Consider the following 19,439-nt stretch of genomic DNA (forward strand, 5'->3'; position numbering starts at 1 on the left):
GGGGCCGGGATTTCAGAACCCGTACTTCAGCGGGTGAAGACCACGGAGAGGGGAAGCGGCACGATCCTCGCCTTGCAGACTGGGCAGTCAGGCTTCAGAGGGTGATGTGACTGCTCTGCAGGCTCCGAGGAGAACGGCAGGGGCCGGGAGTGCCCGCATGGGCGTCCCCACGGCCTAGCAGCAGACCGCGGTGACAGACGACGGAGGGGGCGGGGCGACGCCGGATCTGCCTGGGCGGGGCCTTATGACGCGACCTCACGTTCCCTGGTCTCGCGGCTCATTGGCTCTCCATTACCGCCCTTTTCCGGGGCAGGGAAGTTGGGAAGCTGGTCGCGGAGCCGGAAGCGAGGTAGCCCTCGGCTTCGAGACAGCGGCGGCGGCGTTTAGAGGAGGGCGGCCCGGTGCCATTGGAGCCGGCCAGCTTCCCCACTCAGGCTCCAACCCGAGTTGGGGAAGACCTCCAGCATTCTGGTGGCCTAGGGAAGGGCGCTGAGTCAGATCGCGAAAGATCCGAAGCAGATCGAAATAGCGGGGCCGCTGAGGGCCGCCGGCAGCCCCGGCCTTAGGAGGAGTCCCGCAGCGTCGCCGCGGAGGAGAGAACCCAAAGGGACTGCCCCTGGGGCTGAGCCCGCCGGCCATGGCCACGCCCCCGGGGGCCGGTCCCGCAGCTCTGCGCTTGGCAGCCGCGGCCACCTGGCAGGTGGTTCGCCGACGCTGCGTGGAGCAGTTTCCGCAAGTGTTGGAGTTTCTGCGAGCCCTGCGCGCTGCTGCCCCTGGCTTGGTTCGCTATCGGCACCATGAACGCCTGTGTATGGGCCTAAAGGCTAAGGTATTGGAGCCAGTAGGACCTGGAAGAGGGGAAAAGGGCGCGACGGGAGGACCTGCCAAGGGCCGACAGCTTTGGGGTGGAGGGTGGGACCGGTGGAAAAAGGCAGCTTGCCCTGAAGTGGGTATTCTGAGCTCAGGAGCCTTCACAGGTGGTGGTGGAGCTGATCCTGCAGGGCCGGCCTTGGGCCCAGGTTCTGAATGCCCTGTATCACCACTTCCCAGAGCCTGGACCTGTACTGCGGGACCCCAAAACTGTGAGTAATCCCTGGAACAAGCCCTAACCCCAAATAACAGTCGGTGCAAAGTTGCTGCCCCTCCCAACCACTGGATCCTGGTGCCCCTAATTTGTCGGCCTGCCTTACCCTCAACAGACAAAGCAAGATCTGAAGAAGATCTCAGAGGCAGAGGAAACCTTTCGCCAGCAGGTGAAGCAGCTGGCAGAGGCTCCTGTGGACCTGGCTTCGAAGCTGCAGGTGAGACTGGCTGGTTTGGAAGCTATGATGTGGCCGTTTTCTCTGGTCCTCTTCTGACCAGCTTCCTTCCCCCCTGCAGGAGCTTGAGCAAGAGTATGGGGAACCGTTTCTGGCTGCCATGGAAAAGCTATTTTTTGAGTACTTGTGTCAGATGGAAAAAGCACTTCCCCCCCTGGAGGCACAACAGGTTTTGTTGGGGCAGAACACATCAGGGCAGAGTGCGGGGTGGTATTAAGGACTGCGGTCTTCATGCCTCTTTCCCTGCCCACAGCTTCAGGATGTGCTGAGTTGGATGCAGCCTGGAGTTTCTATCACTTCTTCTTTTGCTTTGAGCCAATATGGTGTGGACATGGGATGGCCACTTTCAGGTACCAGGACCATCTGGGTGAACTAGGAATTTGGGGTCGAGTGTTTAGCCCAAGACTTTTTGAGACAGCCCATTGGAAGGGTTACCTGGGCCTGAGGCAGAAACCAGACTAAGTTGATGTGTTAACATCTGTTCTCTTTATAAGGAGTTCCGTTTTCTTTTTCAGAGTGCTCTGATGCTGATTCAGTGAACGTGACAGAGCCCATGGAGCAGAGTCCTCCTCAGCAACCAAGACTAGCACTCCATGATCCTCTGCCAGAAACCAGGCCTGGCCCATACCTTCCTCAGGGACCAGCGTCAAGGAAGCACCCAGAACCTTTGGCTGGCCACCACTTCAATCTGGCCCCTCTAGGCCGACGACGAATCCAGTCCCAATGGGCATCCACTAGGGGAGGCCATAAGGAACGCCCCACAGTCATGCTGTTCCCCTTTAGGAATCTGGGTTCACCAACCCAGGTCATATCTAAGCCTGAGGACCAGAAAAAATATGGGACACACATGGCAGATCCAGCAGGTGCTGTGGGCACAAGAGCAGCCTCTACGGGAAAGCCTAAGAATGCATCCCAGACCCTGGGGGGAAGGGCTCTGAAGGAGAACTCAGTTGACTTGTCTGCCTCGGAGCAAAAGGAGTGAGTAGATCAGTTGCTTCTCCCTACTAGCAGCACACTCCTTGCCTGCTTTCCCTTCACTCTGTCTTCTTTGCTTGCTCCCACCTCAGGAATTGCTTGGATTGCCCCATGGACCCCCTGAGATTGTCATTATCACCTCCTAGGGCCAGGAAGCCAGGTAGGTATTTTGAGTCAGGATTGGGTCAGACAGCCTTCTCTCTTGGGGGCTCCTGAGGGCCTCTGTTCCCCTAGAAGAGTGCTTTGTCTCTGGTTTCCTTCCTGCAGTGGGTCCTCCATCTCTGTGCAGCTCTGTCATTACCATAGGGGACTTGGTTTTGGACTCTGATGAGGAAGAAAATGGCCAGAGGGAAGGAAGGGTGAGTAGGAAGGAAGAGAAAGCTGGAGAAGGTGATGGGCAGAATAAGACAGAGAAACCTACATGCTCCAGAATATAGAGGGCTCAGGGGATAGTTTCAGATGATGATAGGATCTCCCCACTCCCTTTTCTGCAGGAGTCTCTGGATAACTATCAGAAGACAAAGTTGGACACCCTGATCCCCACCTTCTGTGAATACCTCCCCCCTTAGGCCCCAGTGCCGTGTCTGTCCCTTCCCATGACCATGCAGACAGCTCTAGACTCCTCTGATAGGACTGGAATGCCTTCTGCACTCTGTTCTCTCCTTCCTCCTCAGCTGTACACGCAGTTTAGTGGGAATAAAGTGGAAGTCCAAGCTTGACTACATTGCTAAAATTACTTTTTAATGCTTGATCATTAAACTTTGGATTTGTTAAAACACTGTCTTGGTGTGAGTGAGGGGAATTAAGACTTCTTTTTTTTTTTTGTGAGGAAGGTCAGCCCTGAGCTAATATGCATGCCAATCCTCCTCTTTTTGCTGAGGAAGACTGGCCCTGGGCTAACATCCATGCCCATCTTCCTCCATTTTATGTGGGACACGCCACAGCATGGCCTAACAAGCGGTGCATCGGTGCACACCCGGGATCTAAACCCGGGCCGCCAGCAGCGGAGCACGTGCACTTAACCACTATGCCACGGGGCTGGCCCGAATTAAGACTTAAGGTCAGTGTAGGTCATTCCTTAAAAACAGTACCAGCCTCTCCAGAGCTGGAAGAATCCCTTGGCCTTTTTACTTCCCTTGGAAAGTGTTCTTCAGATGTGCCCAGAAGGGTTACCAGGGCTGAGAGCCTGGAAGAACAATTTCCTTTTGCTATTCAGAACATATCTGTGTCCTGATGCCAGAATATACTTTGTAAATTCTCATGCTGCCAGTTACCTGGGGGTGGTGGCACTAGAATGGAGATCCTCCACTGGGTCAGTGCCAACTCTACCTCCACTTGCCCTGGAGCAGCACCCAGATGCCAGCCTTGTGCAGAAAGCCCCAGAATCTCTTTACAGTCATTGGGATCTCTCTTTATTGAGGTATTTATCTTTTTTTTTTTGTTTTTTGTGAGCAAGATTAGCCCTGAGCTAACATCTGCCAATCCTCCTCTTTTTTTGCTGAGGAAGACTGGCTCTGGGCTAACATCCGTGCCCATCTTCCTCCACTTGATATGGGACGCTGCCACAGCATGGCTTGCCAAGCAGTGCGTCGGTGTGCGCCCGGGATCCGAACTAGCGAACCCCGGGCCGCCGCAGCGGAGCGCGCGCATTTAACCACTTGCGCCACCAGGCCGGCCCCTATTGAGGTATTTAAAATATGTAAATACTACTTCTAAGTTTTTTAGACATTCAGAGATCCTATTTAATGAAGCTAATTAACAAAACATGATTCTAAAAGCCTTCCGGCTTCCAGACCAAGGCCATATAAAACACTTATGTAGCAATCAGCATCTTTTCCTTTCAATAATCTTAAGAATGCTAGGTCCCCAGATTCCCATTTGATTATCTTCCCTTATTTTCTCAGCCTGCCTTCCTTGCTTCCTTTCTAGTAAATGCCCTGGGCATTCTGTGTGTGCAGACAGAGAAGTACAGAATTACTGCAGGAGCCCTCAGGAGTGAGACAATAGGAAATGACCAAGTAATAATAAATAGCCATAGTAGGTGGGATGGGTACAGAGGCCACAGGAGCCCTGTGGTAAGGTGCTGGTGCCTTGGGAGGGCAGAACTGCAAGGTCTAGCCCTCGTCACTGAAGACTGGATTCCCCTGCTGGGTGACACGGATGAAGGTAGTTCTCCGGCTCAGCTCCTTCAGCTTAGCTGCTCCCACGTAGGTACATGTGGAGCGGATGCCTCCAAGGATATCTTGCACCGTATATTTCACATCCCCTCTAAAGGGCACCTGCACCGTCTTTCCCTCTGACGCCCTTAGAAGAGGAAAAACTTTTTTACCTTTTCTTTTTGGATTCCTTAAGCCCAGTGACTCTTCCCCAGTCTCTAGCATCTAGGCCCGGTTCACCACCTCTCTCCCAAGAACAGTACCATGCATCTCCCAGCAGCCATCAGTTCTGCCACCACCCTACTTAGTCACACTTGCCAAGACCCCTCAGTTCCCGGCCCCCGACTCGTACCTGTACTCAGCCACAGTCCCAGCGTACTTCTTCATGGCCGTTTCAGAACTCATTCCGTAGAAGAGCTTGTACTTCTTGCCATCTCTCTCGATGAGCTCACCACCTGACTCGCTGTGCCCAGCCAGCATGCCACCCAGCATCACGAAGTCAGCCCCTGCCCCTGCCAGCATCAATGAGGGGGGAAAGAGATGAATCCGACCCAGGTGCCCACATGCCTACCCACCCACCCTCAGAAGAAACTCATGCCAAATTTTGAGTCTTGACAGTGATTCCAGCATCTTGGTTTTGTTTCCCTAGCTGGCCCATAACCCACATAGGCCTGCTCTGCCCTGGCCTCTACTCAGTGGGCCTGACGTCCCTAAGAATTTAAAAAGATCCTCTGGAGATTCCCTGCCTGGCCTTTTGCTCTCTCCTTTTTGCTGTTTTTGCCATTTTCTGGTCATTTCTTTTTACTGTGCCCAGCTAAACAAGACTCACTTTAAGTGTCCCAAGAGCAAAGGTCTCCAACTTTAGTGTGAGCAAGAACCACCTGGGAGGCTGTGAAAATGCAGGTGTGCAGCCCCACACCCCAGAGCCTGACTGTAGGTCAGGAATCTATGTTGTCCAACAGTCCAGGGGACAGTGCCTATGGTCCTGGCCCACACTTTGAGAGTCCATATCAAAGTTGCAGGATTTCCCCTGCTGGCTTGCCCCAGGTGACACCACAGGTTTCAGGGTCACTAGTTCATATTATGAAAGAATCTGAACAGCTCTCTCCACCTTTCCTAGCCTGATCCTAGACCATCAGAGGTGACTCATCCTCTTCTACAGGATCCTCCTTCCGTGCCCTCCCAACGTCCTTACCGAAAGCCTTGGCCACATCCCCAGGACAGGTACAGCCTCCATCCTGCAAAGGAAGGAACACTATGAAAGAGAGAGCATGGATTTCCCAAGCCCTCTCAGCAATGTCCCAATGGTCCACCTCAAAGCTGACAGGAGCCCCGAGTCCTGATCCACCTCTACCAGAGCCTCCAGACCTGGCAGAAAACCCAGAGGTTTGGCAGCCTCTCATCCGACCCTGCCCTTGGCCTTACTGAAATGATGTGGCCTTTGAGGCCGTGAGCAGCATCTGCACACTCCATCACCGCACTGAGCTGTGGGTACCCCACTCCAGTTTTCTTCCGAGTGGTACACACAGAGCCTGAGAAGAACGTGACAAGGATGAGAGGGAAGTGCTCCACAGGTGTTTGCCACCAAAGGGGTAGCCAGGGGCCCCCAGTGAACCAGCTTACCTGGTCCGATTCCCACTTTGATGATGTCGGCCCCAGTGAGGATCAGCTCTTCCACCATCTCGCCTGTTACCACATTCCCTGCCTGAGAGAACAGTCAAAACAGAGCATTCTTAGGGTCACAAATAGAGAGGAGGTTGCATGCTCTCATAGATAGTATGCCTGGACCATGACCTTCCAACATCATTACAAAAAAGGGTGCCTGGGCTCCCTCTACTGCACCCTCTAAGGGCTTTTAGACTAGTTACTTCAAAGGATCCTGCTTCCCAAGCTAAGGTAAGGGGCTGAGTGGCCAGTGTCACTGTTGCACCAGGGTAAACCTGGGGTCTGACTGGACCAAGCTCAAATCTGATTTACAGCCGATTTATCTCCCTCTTCCTGCCAAGAGACCCAAACACAGCCTGTCCTTAAGCTGTTATGTCATAAAACCTCTGTGGCTTCAGGGAAGGGAGGAAGACATGGTAATGTAGGCTAATTACCCATCTGCACAGCTGTATTTGCTTTTGATGGACAGAACAAAGAGACTCCCTCAATGCTGTGAAGAAAATGAGGCCTTGTCATCACTCCTTTAAGCTTGTACAAAAATAAAACATCATTTCAGGTGACCCCTTTAATACGATTGTAGTACCATGTCCATTTCAGTGGGCAGGTATATATGGACCACAGGTATGAACAACACAGATGTTCCATCACGGTTTGGTGAGTGATGTCAGGGGCACTGGATTTACAAAGACTCTCTATCAACGGTGAGATAACTGCATTGACCGATAAATAAACATTTTAAGCGTGGAACCATGGATAATCACCGGTAACACGATTAAGTGGACTAGTAAAATCATAATGCAGCAGAGAAATGAACTGATGTAACAAAATGGCGTGGCAGGGAAGAGTGGAAGGAGAGCAAAGTACCAACTACAGGGGGAAAGAAACATACCATGATGGTGTGTTCAGGGAAGCGCTTCCGCACATTCTTTACAAATTCAACAAAGTGTTCAGAGTAGCCATTTGCCACGTCCAGGCATATATATTTCACCTGGGGAATAGCTTCCAGGATCTGTTCCAGCTGCTCAAAGTCAGAAGAGCCTGCGCTGGCAGCCAGATGCTGTGGGAGAAACAGGGCCATTGGCATGTCAGAATTGAGTTGGTGAGCAGCCAGCAGGGGAGGGGAGGTGAGGGTTTGTCCCCAGGAAGCCAAAGAAAGATTCCTGGAAAACGGACAAGGAAGGGATTGGGGAGGGCCAGTGTTACCTCAAGACAGTCAGGATTCTGGCTAGCAAACTCTTTCCACTGCTTGAGGCTGTAGTGTTTATGGACAGCAGTGAAGAGGGAGAACTGGAGAGAAGAAAGAGGCATCAAAAAGAAGAGAACTTTATTAGGGTTCTTTTTTCTAGAAATAGACCTTTATACTATTCTATCTGAGGGAGAAAAGGACGGAAGCCTGGAAAGAGCAACTTGAAGAAGTCAGTGGTTGAGCTGGGATTTTTAGTTTGTAGGGATTTTGTCCCTACAAATCCCAGTAGGGCTTTTTACCATAAGCTAGTACTTATCAGACGATCCCACCAAAGTACTGTCATCTAGATTGGATTTCACTTGCCAGCACATACAGTGCTTCTGACTTACAAGGTGACAAGGACAAGCTGTTGGTGCAGTGGGAAAAGCAGTAGATAAGAACCATGAAGAGGCTGGATGGAGCCAGTGTCTGCCTGCACTGACTCCGCCCCTCCTCCTATAGTAATCTAGTACTGAGCTAACCTATTTTTGGTATTTTCTGGTCCATTTACCAGCAGTAATCCAGTGAGTCTAAATGCTCACAAAAGGTAAGGCCTTAAGGTTAACAGAGCCAATAAGGTGCAACCCCATCCTTACTCCATCTCCACTGGAGTAAAGGACCAATTTTCTTGAGATATGCACCAACTTGAAAAGTCTATGTCATTCAGTCTATTTCAGGCAACCAAGTTCAAGGATATAATGACTCATCAGATTTGTATTCCCTAGCTCAACAAATTGCAAATAATATCCCGATACTTTGAGAAAGGCATTCAAAAGCCACTGTGAATGCTGATGTTTGTACTTTAAAAGTGCAGACATGCAAACACACGAGAGACGGCACAAATCTTGCAACTGACAAGAAATCCAAGGAAGTCACGTATCAACCAGCAGTAAGGAAGCGTGATTGCTATACTCACTCAGAGATCATCATCAACATGACCTAGCTAAAACCAGTATTGAATTCTACTTTCTCAGCAACACTCTGCCATCACTATGCTGACAGAAAGAAAAACCACTCCAGGAGGTCAGCAGACCCAGGAGACATACTGGTATAGTGTGGATGATGAGCACATCCAATTACATACCAAGGTAGAGATCTAGAAAAAGATGCTTATATCCAACCTTTTTATTATTACTGGGAGACTTAGCTCTATCTCTAAAATCTGATTTCTTTAGCACTCATCAGCAGTACTGAAAAGCCAGTCTCAACATAAAGCATCAAGACAGTCCCAACAAGGTTCCTGTATTACGGCACGTCTGTTAATGCTGAAGTCAGATTGACCATTCAACTCAGGTGGGCAGGCAGGCAACGGGCAACAGCAGGATTCCTAAGCAGTCAGTGAATGGCAACAGCAAAACAGTACTAAAACTGCACAACTATTAACTCAGAGAAATGACAGCAGACATTCCGCAAAGACTTACAGCAATCAAAAAACAGAGAAAGGGAGATGGAGTCCTTAAGGCTAACATAGTCACAAGCAGCAGCAGAATCCATCAACCAGGGCTACATGGATTCACCAGAAGAGTGCATATGTTCTCAGAGTGCCCAGAGTTAACTACATTGTCAGCTACAAGTATAGAGGCAGGTAATATTACTGACAAAAGCAGCATCTTCCATTTTGAAAGTGAAGAATAACCTGTATATACGAAAAAGACATTCCATTTTGAGCATATCCCAGAAACTCCCAGGAACCTAGGACTCAAAATAAAAAAGAAGGTTAAAAAAAAAATGATAGCAGGCATAAAAGAAAATCAACAAGCATCTTCTCTCTAGGATCTTCTAGTTAGGAATTTTTGAATGCTCAAACTGTATTTAGTTTCTGGACTAAAACTGTGAATGCTTAGTGTCCTAACAATGGTGTAACTGGAGGGATGCTTGTGATTTGGAAGAGGTGACCTGGGTGGTGGGAAAAGTTGGCAGGATGTATAAACTGCTGGACAGGAGAAAAGGGAAAGTTCTGTTCCTATATCAGAAAAATGGGGACAGAACTTAGCCTTGAATATCACTAACTCAGGTGGCCCTTTGAACTTATCAGATAAAGGGACCTTAGTACTGGAGAAAATAGTAAATCGGAGCATCCTGACTGCTAATTGCCAGAGAGTTGACTGGGATGGGGATGGGGATGCAGATACCTCATCTAACTGGACACCGTTGCCCATATAACTGGACACCATTGAGGAAGGGGCATGAGGGAAGTCCTACCTTACAGAGAACCTTGGCCATCTCAAAGGTGCCCACAGTGTCCATATTGGAGGCAATAATGGGGATCCCGGTGTACATCTGCTTTGAGTTCCGAAATGAAAAGGATCTTGTGAGATCCACCTGCAGATATAAAGAGGAAACTGGGCATTTCATTTGTTAAAAAAAAAAAAGAGGCCCATAATGGCCCCCACAACTGCAAAGACTTAATTACAGTTTCAGCCCCTCCCAAGAATGTGACCTTTAAACAGTCAATCTGAAATTTCCCAAGTTGAACTAGGAACTAGGGTAATCTGCGTGATAAAACCCATGCCAGTACCCTTTCCACCCCCAAAAGAAGATGTCCCAGCCCAAAATAACTGTTCTTTTTATTTTGTTAATAACTCCGTTTCCCCACCCCGCTTCCTATGAAAATTTTCCATTTTGTACAACCCCTTGGAGCTCCCTTCTAGTTGCTACATAGGATGCTGCCCAGTTCATAAATCGTTTAATGAAGTCAATTAGATCTTCAAATTTACTCCGTTGAATTTTGTTTTCTAATACTTTCATCCAAAAAACAAGTATTGCACGAGGACAAGAGCTAGGAATCTTTCTCAGTCCTGGCCCACCAGGAACTTGGGGTCAAGAAAGCGGAACTAGGGAAGCCGGCTCACCTCACTTCGAGACTTAAGGGTACTGCGTTTGGGCCTCAACAGGACATCCTGGAAGGCCAGTTTGACGTCGTTATCGATGTGAGGCATAGCGGGGGCCTCGGGGTAGTGACGAATCTGGGGACTGGAAAGTAGGAAAAGTCAGGAGAAGAGAGCTGAACCAGTAGCAGGCCTTAATGCCCTGTTACGGTTAGCGGCAGGGCTCATCTGTCTCCTCGCTTAAATTGTGGAAGGTCGGGGCATTGGTCGAGGCACGGTCCCTGAAGACTGTCACCTTTGACCCGTCCCGTGGTTGCAGTTACTCTCGTGTCTCCCTCCTAGGTACTATTTGTTGGGGAGAAGAATTGGGATGGAGTCGCGAGTGACTCTAAAAAGGTGCATTCTTTACCCCCACTACTCTTCAGTCTCCCGCCCGTGCAAAGAGCAATTTGGAGTAAGAGGCTGATTTGGGGGCGAAAAGGAATGGGGGTTGGGGGGTCCCATAACCAGCTTCCGGAACAGGGGTACTCACTTCCTATCGCCGTGACCCAAGTGGCAGTTGACCGAAGAAGCTCCCCTTGCTTAGCAACTAGCCTCTAGCAGCCCCGCTGAACCTTGTGGGCCACGCCAACAGGTTCCGCGGATTGCCGGCGGGAACCATTAACACGGGAACTCCAGCTTCAGCGGACCGGTGCGAGGCCTCCTGGGTAACAGAGTTCACATACTGAGGTTGTCGTTGGATTCTCAACGTTGCGGTCGCCACTTGGAGGGGCGGGAGACTACAACTCCCAGGGTGAAACGCGCGGAGCTGCCCCCCCCCCCCGGCATGATGGGAGAAGTAGTTCGTCCCGCTCCCGCGTTCCACTAGCCCGGGCTTGTAGGGATTGTCAGAAGCGCAGACGCGTCATCTCTGCTGTAACTAAGCTTGTCGCCTTGTTTTCATTTACGACGCCACCGAGAGGAAACGCGGGAGCATCCCTGAGCCTTTTGGGAACCCCGTGGAAAGAAGCGGGTGGAGTCAGACAGTGACCCGGAAGCAGACGTGACTGCCACAGGCGGAGTGCTGGGGAGCGGCAGCGGTGACTGCAGCGGCAGAAGCAGCGGCTTATCTGCGTGCAGCCCCAAACTGGGAAGAAGATGCTAATTAAAGTGAAGGTGGGAGCACCTCCAGCCTTGCCAAGACGCAGTGGTACTGGGCTGGCCGCTGTGCCTTGCGGGAGAAGGGAAACCACGCCTTTCCCAAGCCTGGAGGGCGCTGACAGCCTCGGGGCTCCGCGCGAGGAGTGATGGGAAGTAGGGGGACCCAAAAGGGCTGTGAGAGCTGAGGGCAGGCCCAGCCTGACGACCCCGGGGTGTCTACCATTCCTGCTTTCTCGCCAGAACTCTGCCATGACCCAGAAGGAGGCCGCCTTTGTCCAAGGTCTCGCTGTATTCGAACCCCCGCGGTCATAGAGAAGGCCTAGCAGCAGCTCGGCTCCCCGCTCTTGCAGATTCTTGGGATGGGCTCTGATCTCCATTCATCACGTCCAGGGTACCTGCTTCTCCTAGCCGCTAACATAGGCTGCCTCCGAGCATGGCACAAAAACGTTAGCTTGGGGAACCGAGGGCCTCCCGGGGGCTAGCCTGTAAGCCTTTGCTGGTTGTGGCCAAGGTGTAGTATCTCAGCCGGCCTTCAGGAACCAAAGCTGGGAGTGTGTTCAGTCGGCACCTGCCTTTCTGAGCCGGGCATCCTGGACCAGCCTCACTTCCTTGACTGAGGCAGGTTAGTTATCAGTGCCCTGGTTCTTGGTACTAGCAGTATTTCCTTCATCTGCACCTCTCTACTCCCGTGGTTCTTCATCATCAATTCCCAGCCGTCATTAGTCCTGTCTGCTGTTTCCTCTTCTGTACCTTCAGACAGAGAGTCAAAAACTAACAATTGATGCAGTGCAACAGTAGTTTGGCCTTTTTACTGCTAAGTCAGTCTATCTTCTTTCATCAGCTCCTTAGTGTATTTACCATACATAATAGCCATCCTTAACCTCTTCAGTCTTTCCAGACCACCTCTTCACTAAGGACTGAGGCCAAACAGCATGTATGTTAAAGGTCATTGTTTTTCAGACTTGAGTAGTGACTTATAAAAGAGTCAGTAATTGTGAAATCAGTTTAATGGGTCAGGGAGTCACAAGCAACATTAAAAAGAAAGAAAGAAAATAGAAATATCAAGGTATACTGCTGCGTAAGAGTATTGTTTTGTGAAATTTTTGTTTTCATTTTATATGTATATTACATGTATGTGTTACTAGTTCCTATGTATTTTTTAGTGTGGGTCACTGTCAAAAAAGTTTGAGAAACACTAGCAGATGAATGCTTTTATTTTTTCAATGCATTTGATTTCTCATGTCCTCCTAGTCCTCTCTCAGTCCAAAGAAGTTATTACTATACTTCGGTTCAATGTTTTGTAAACTTTTTTTTATTTCAACCTACACTAAGAAATTTAGTGCCCCGTACAGACACAAAAAACTTACCATGTGTGATATGCTCTGATATTTTCAATTCTATTCAAAGTTGATTTCATAGCCCAATGATGGGTTGAGACCTGCAGTTTAAAAAATCCTGTATGCTAGATGAGCTTCTCACCTGAAAAGTGCATAAGAGTCACCAGGGGATCTTGTTAAAACGCTGATTCTAATTCAGTGGGTCTGGGATGGAACCTGAGATTCTGGCGTTTCCAACATGCTCCCAGGTGATGCTGATGCTGCTTGTCTGGGGACTACACTTTGAGTAGCAAGGTTCTACATTTTGTCTCTTTCTTTGAATCTGTTTTTATTTAGTATTTCTCTGAAATTCAGTCTCCTTTCCCAAAACACTTTCCTTTCTGCCTTCAAACAGATTTCTATGTCTTCCATCTCTCTCTTTCTTTGTTTGCTGCATTTCTTTATATGTTAAATACATATGAGAGTAATTAGTTAGCTGTTAATTCTTATACAAATGATAGGTTTTATTAGGAGGATTCCTTTGTGAATTATTCATTTTTCAACTGTCATCTCCGTGTAGCTGACTTCTTCCATATATCTTTCTGCGGTCCTTTACAAGTAAATCCCTCTTGATGTAAAGCTGCTCTTGATAACCTCATCTCTGTCTTTCTGAAATCAAATACATTGTCTTCTACCTTAAGCCATCTTCCGAATACTCATCTCATATATTGACCCCATGAGTCTACCAGGTGTCTGGAACCCAGTTCTTTAGAGTCATTGTTCTCTTATAGAACCTAATTTTTCCTTTGATACCTCTTTCTGCTTGATTTTCGTTCCATTCTGTTACCGTTATTCTAGTCTGGGGTCTCACTAACTTATGTCTGTATTTCTCTGTGATACCTCCAACCAGGTTTTCCTACCACCACACCCTCTAAAGTTTAGAGTCCAAACCAAGACATGGTGTACAAAATCATAGGGTACAGGTCTTCTTTAAACTTCTTTTTCATCATATTCTATCCTTAGATCCTGCATTGATACCCTCTTAGCAGATTACTTTGGGCAACTGTCCTTACTGTCTAAGCCCCAGTTTTCTCATTCACGTTTTTGTTAAAGAATAAAACACAAAGTTGTTAAGGGTTCGGTTCAATGAGTTTTTAACAACAATATACACTCATGTAACCACAAGATCTGGAAGATCTTCTTCACCCCATCCTCTGAAAGTTCCATAGGTTAGTTGTGCTTGTTTTAGAACGTCATATAAATGGAATTATACAATATATAATTTTTGTGTCTAGTTTCTTTGACTCACCATTATGTCTATTGTATGTCTATTGTGATAGTTGTGGAGCTGTAGCTGTAGTTCCTTCTTATAACTGAGTAGTAGTCCGTTGGATGACTGTGTCACAATTTGTTTATTCATTCTCCTGTTGTTGGACGTTTGAGTTGTTGCCAGTTTCTGGCTATTATGAGTTAGGCTCCTATGAACATTGTTATACGGGTCTTCTTTTGAACATCTTTTCATGTCCTTTGGATAAATACCTAGGAATGGAATTACTGGGTCACATGGTAGATTTATGTAACTTTCCAAGAAACTGCCAAACAGTTCTCCAAGTGGTTGTACCATTTTGCATTCCCACCTGCAGTGAATGAGCATTCCAGCTGCTCTCCACCCTTGCTAACTTGTAGTCATGTCAGCCATTTTTATTTTAGGTATTATGAGGAGTGTGAAATGTTGTCTCATGCAGGTTTAAATTAATCAGCATTGGTTTTCACTCTCCATAGCACTGTGTCATTCCACCCTGTATTTGGACAGTAATATTCGTATGACACTTCCTTGTGTATTGGTTTGTTCTGTTAATTGTATGTCTCATTGTTTCTTGGTTATAAATCTTCGCTTGAAAAAGATTCTTGGCAAGGGCTGGATCTCTTAATTTCTCTTATATCCCCTCCAGTGCCTAAAGCAGTGTGTTGGGCTTAGGTTTATCATAGAGTTGTTAACTAGCATTGCATGTATTCCCAGGTCACAATGACCAGATTTGAGGGAAGAAACTCAGTATGACGTATCAAGAGTATCTTCTAAAAATTGTTCAATTACTTTAAAAACAACTTTAATTATGGACGATTTCAAACATATACAACACCAGAGAGAAGGACATAATGCACCCTTTACCAGCTTCAAAAACTGTCACCTCATGGCCAGTCTTATTTTATTTATATTTGCCAGCTCTCCTTAGCTGATATTTTATGAAGCAAATCCCAGACAGCACAGCATAGATTATTCGTACATATTTCAGTATTTATCTGTAAAAAAGGACCCTTTTTTTCCTAATGTAACTATAATTATCACACCTAAAAAATTAAGAATGATTTCTTACTACCATCAAATTTACCCTATTGTCTCATTTGTTTTTTGAAGTTTGTTTGAATCTGGATCCAAGTAAGATCATACATTGCAGTTGGTTGATATGTATTTTAAGCCTCTTTAAATCTGTAATTCCCCCTTTTCCCCATTTTTTCTTGTTGAATAAACTAGGTAGTTTGTCCCATAGAGGTTCCTACAGTTTGGATTTTGCTGATTACATCCCCATGTTGTCTTTTTTTTTTTTTTTTTTTGTGAGGAAGATCAGCCCTGAGCTAACATCCATGCCAATCCTCCTCTTTTTGCTGAGAAAGACCGGCCCTGAGCTAACATCTATTGCCAATCCTCCTCCTTTTTTTCCCTTTTTCTCCCCAAAGCCCCACTAGATAGTTGTATGTCATAGTTGCACATCCTCCTAGTTGCTGTATGTGGGATGCGGCCTCAGCATGGCCGGACAAGTGGTGCGTCGGTGCGCGCCTGGGATCCGAACCCGGGCCGCCAGCAGCGGAGCGCGCGCACTTAACCACTAAGCCATGGGGCCGGCCCCAGGAATATATTTTTATTAGAAATTTAAATAGCACAGATAAAGGAAGTTACCCTTGATAAAACCTCCCCTCAGTCCTACTCCCCTCCTCAAAGATAGTCACCATTATAAGAGATATGTGTACTTTTAATCCCTTCTTCTATGCATGTTCATATGTGTATATCTACATATAGAAAATGATATATAATTATGCAGTCTTTAGATCTTTCCATGTTAGTGTATAAGCTGTTACATAGTAAATATATCGTTCTATGAATGTACCATACTTTAATAGTTTTCTTGTTAATAAGCATTAGGCTATTTTTAGGCTTTTGCTTTTATGAAAGGTGCTACAGTAAACCTCACCTGTCCTTGGATACCTGCTCAAGCTTTTCCTCCAACTTACTTACCTAGAAATAGAATTCTCTTGTTGAAGAGTCTTTGCATTTAAAGTATTAAGATCAATAAAGTGAAATAATCTGTGGACAACACAGAATTGCAAACTTTTCATTTTGTCAGGGAAAAGCCTAAAAAAACCACTATATGTTGTCACTGTCATTTCATAAAAGGACATTTTAAAACATCTGAATATATTTAGTTTTATGAAAATCTTACTGTTGTCATTATTTTTCTCATTTTACCACAAACTATTGAAAATTTTCACACAGATCAGCTTGGGTTGGGGTAGAAACTTGAGAAGCACTGTTGTAATTTATTCTTTTGCATCCCAACAGGTAAATCAAAAGGAGTTACTCTTGCATTTTTGGAAATGTACTTAGTTCTGAACCATTCTTGTAGTTGAGAAATCAGATCCTAAGTACTTTTTCATGTTGGTCTATGTGAATACCAGAAGTAGAAACCGTATGTTATTTTGTGAACCTACTGCAGGGACGTATATTGGTCCCAGCTAGACCAGCCAGACTCACTTAAGCAGTACCGACTACAGACTTAAAAGTTGAGGCTCTGGGGCCAGAGAATCTGTGATTGGATCCACACTCTCCTTTTGACTTCATAGGGTTTTTAACCTGTCCAGGCCCCATTTTCCTCATCTATAATGCTGATAGTAATAGTACATATCTCATAAATACTCGCAAGGACTAAACATATTGATGCATGTAAGACACTCAGCAGAGTCTCTGACTCTTGGAAAGTGTTCAGTAAATGTTGGTTGTGATCATAACCTGATCATCGGTGTATTTAGCCCTTCCGCAAATACTTATTGACTGTGCTTTGTGCTTAGATTAGAACAATCTCTGTCCTTTAGGAAGCTGGAGTGTAAGTTGGAGAGTTTGACACTTAAAACAACTAGCTGTAATGGGTGCTGAAGTTCACGGGGGGCAAGTCATCCATCTTATATTGCAGGGTCCTTGAAGGTTTGAAAAGAGTAGGGGAGGGTATGGCAACAAGGAAAAGAGTAGAAGCAAAGAAATGCCCCTAAACTAGACCGTGCATGTGTGTTTGTGCTCTGGGTTACCGTAGACCGGTGTGGGTAGAGCTTTAAGAGCAAGGATGGGTGGGAGATTAGATTGGATGGAGCACAATATTTGTACGTCTATAGTCAGTATAATTATTGTGTTCGGATATCAGCAGCCCTTAGCCTATGGAAGAGGTCAAGAAGACCAGAGCTGCAATTTAGGATTTAGGTAGAAGTCTGGAGAAAATATGGGAGAATAGGATGTTGAATACTAGTGTTCCTTAAAAAGCTGGTCAGAGGTGATCTCTGGTGTCCTTGAGAATTCTTTGAATTACCTGAATGTTCATTTCCAGCATTGATACATAAAACAAGGTCCTTCGGACTCGAAGGAGTACTTTCCTTAGGACACCTCTCATTGCTGTCTCATCTAAAGGAATGCCAGTATTCTCATGGATTCTAGTGGGGTGGGAGATGAGCTGTGGGATTAAGAGGGCCAAATAGTTGACAGAATCTTGCCCTATCAAAGTTGTCCACAGCCTAAACATGTTTGACAAGTACAGGTGTGGTCAAAGCCTTGTGATTCTTCAGAGCAGCTTAGATGAGAATGTGCGTCTCTCAGAAGATAGTAGATCCCCAGAGACGAGGACAGGATATTTTACCTAGAAGACAAATTATGTATGGGGCTCTAGGACTCATGAAACCCTTGCCTGTTTCAGACGCTGACTGGAAAGGAGATTGAGATTGACATTGAACCTACAGACAAGGTAACGTATGCCCACCACCTCTTCATTCCTGTCGTCCTGCATGTAAATTTGTTTGGATATGCTGATGAACTTAGTTCTTTGCTCTTGTGCTATCTGCATAGCTCTTGTTCCTTCCACTTCCCCGGTCCTACCCCTGAGCAGCCCCTGACTACTTGTTCCCTAAAGGTGGAGCGAATCAAGGAGCGTGTGGAAGAGAAAGAGGGAATCCCTCCCCAGCAGCAGCGGCTTATCTACAGTGGTAAACAGATGTGAGTTTGGAATGGGAATGAGGGCGTGGCAGTCTCATGTGAAGATGAGGGAGCAAATACTGCAGGTGGAGCAGGCCTGTCTCTGTTTTTTGGTGCCTTGGACCCTTGGGCAATTTTGTGAAGCCTATGAACCCCTTCTCAGAATGAGATTTTTGCAGGCATAAAATACATAGAATTATGAAAGAAACTGAATTATATTGATATACAGTTATCAAAATGCTAAAAAAGCAAATTTATGATATAGTAATACATGTACTTTATTAATACATTAAGATCTAGTGGTGAGTCTAATAACTACCATAGTTTTGAAATATTTTCAAGATATCTGCAAACAGTTGTAATATGACATGAAAATATCTAATTTCTATTATTGATAGGTTACCCACGTTGCTAATACCACTGTGGGTTTTAAATATCAAATTTCAATTAGGGGTTAGTAAAAATAAAGATGTAATTTTTTTTCTTATCTGAGTTCATAGACCCCCAGAGAGATCCATGAAACCTAACTTGAGAACCCTGTTCTAGATGGTATTTCTAATGCTTTTTCTGCCTCCTTTTCCTGCAGGAATGATGAGAAGACAGCAGCTGATTACAAGATCCTAGGTGGTTCAGTCCTCCACCTGGTGTTGGCTCTGCGAGGAGGAGGTGGTCTTAGGCAGTGATGGACCCTCCCTCCGTTTTACCTCCTTACCCTGTCGCTCGTAATGAGGCATCATATATCCTCTCACTTTCTGGGACACCAGAGCCGCTGCCCCCTCTCACGGATGCCCAGTCTTGTGTGTCTACTGGTGGGAGACTGTGAAGGCCCCAGGATGCAGTGTTCCTGGCCCAAAGGGCCCTTGCTGGTTACTGGGTTTTAGTTTGCAGTCCTGCGTGCTTCCCTCTGTTATGGCTATGTCCCTGGTTGTCAATAAAATATTTCCTGGCCTCCTGGAATCTTTCTTCTGTTGCATAAATGTAACTGAAACCAAAATGGACCCAGTGCACACTCGGTTACACCAGGCTGAAGGAGTAGGACAATGGAAGAGAATGTGCCCTTTGAAGGATTACCAGACACTAGGAATGCCTTTTCTCAGTGGTGTGCTGGAGCCAGCTCTTACCAGCGCACGAGAGCTAATTATCGGCATCTGTTCTCAACCCAATGTTAAGTGACTTCGTGTTGGTAGCTTGAAATTGGCCATGCTAGGAGTATTTACAGAAATTGGCAGACAATACAAATCAGTCGCTCCCCCCAAACTGGTTGGTACACATCTACCAGCATACTACTGACATGGGTGGTAGAAACCAGGAGAGTGAATTCTCTCCCATTGTGGCCTACTGGACATTTAGGCCTGGTTTGAAAAAGGCCTCAAGGGTTTTGCAGACACTGCATTCTTTATGGCTGGAATATTGCTGGGGCTCTGGGTTCTACACTATGGAGAGGCTGAGAGGGGGAAAGGGTGCATGAGGAGTGACCCAAGCTGTGATACATCACTTAGGCCTCAATTGGTAAGATAGGATGAGAGGG

General features: G+C 46.7%; 3 protein-coding genes across 3 annotated transcripts; 2 read left to right on the top strand and 1 right to left on the bottom strand.

Annotated features, from left to right (window-relative positions):
• The first annotated feature begins 314 nt into the window (after positions 1–314).
• TINF2 (TERF1 interacting nuclear factor 2) lies at positions 315–3,072 on the top strand. The gene is given in 10 exon segments (XM_004421181.3): positions 315–829; positions 978–1,082; positions 1,200–1,301; positions 1,381–1,488; positions 1,573–1,669; positions 1,835–2,297; positions 2,387–2,454; positions 2,562–2,653; positions 2,789–2,858; positions 2,861–3,072. Coding segments are annotated over 10 exon segments (1,359 nt in total). The 5' UTR covers positions 315–637; the 3' UTR covers positions 2,923–3,072.
• Positions 3,073–4,290: 1,218 nt separating this feature from the next.
• Positions 4,291–10,908, bottom strand: GMPR2 (guanosine monophosphate reductase 2). Its single transcript, XM_014780462.2, has 10 exons — positions 10,701–10,908; positions 10,193–10,313; positions 9,543–9,662; positions 7,319–7,402; positions 7,005–7,172; positions 6,074–6,155; positions 5,876–5,982; positions 5,646–5,688; positions 4,803–4,962; positions 4,291–4,598 (listed from the first exon to the last, which is right to left on the bottom strand). The coding sequence occupies exons 2-10, from the start codon at positions 10,277–10,279 to the stop codon at positions 4,409–4,411; spliced, it is 1,041 nt and encodes a 346-aa protein (XP_014635948.1). The 5' UTR covers positions 10,280–10,313; positions 10,701–10,908; the 3' UTR covers positions 4,291–4,408.
• Positions 10,909–11,046: 138 nt separating this feature from the next.
• Positions 11,047–18,868, top strand: NEDD8 (NEDD8 ubiquitin like modifier). The gene is made up of 4 exons (XM_004421184.3): positions 11,047–11,323; positions 17,637–17,684; positions 17,850–17,932; positions 18,498–18,868. The coding sequence occupies exons 1-4, from the start codon at positions 11,306–11,308 to the stop codon at positions 18,592–18,594; spliced, it is 246 nt and encodes an 81-aa protein (XP_004421241.1). The 5' UTR covers positions 11,047–11,305; the 3' UTR covers positions 18,595–18,868.
• Positions 18,869–19,439: the final 571 nt, after the last annotated feature.

This window comes from Ceratotherium simum, chromosome 3, assembly GCF_057802395.1.
Source record: "Ceratotherium simum simum isolate JZ-2026a chromosome 3, ASM5780239v1, whole genome shotgun sequence".
Classification (NCBI taxonomy): Eukaryota; Metazoa; Chordata; class Mammalia; order Perissodactyla; family Rhinocerotidae; genus Ceratotherium; species Ceratotherium simum.

Coding starts and splice junctions, on each gene's coding strand:
- NEDD8 (XM_004421184.3), top strand. Junction 17,685..17,849: donor ACATTGAACCTACAGACAAG/GTAACGTATGCC, acceptor TGTTCCCTAAAG/GTGGAGCGAATCAAGGAGCG. Junction 17,933..18,497: donor ATCTACAGTGGTAAACAGAT/GTGAGTTTGGAA, acceptor CTTTTCCTGCAG/GAATGATGAGAAGACAGCAG.
- GMPR2 (XM_014780462.2), bottom strand. CDS start 10,279: ATGCCTCACATCGATAACGACGTCAAACTGGCCTTCCAGGATGTCCTG. Junction 9,663..10,192: donor CCCTTAAGTCTCGAAGTGAG/GTGAGCCGGCTT, acceptor TTATATCTGCAG/GTGGATCTCACAAGATCCTT. Junction 6,156..7,004: donor TCCCTGAACACACCATCATG/GTATGTTTCTTT, acceptor CTGTTCTCTCAG/GCAGGGAATGTGGTAACAGG.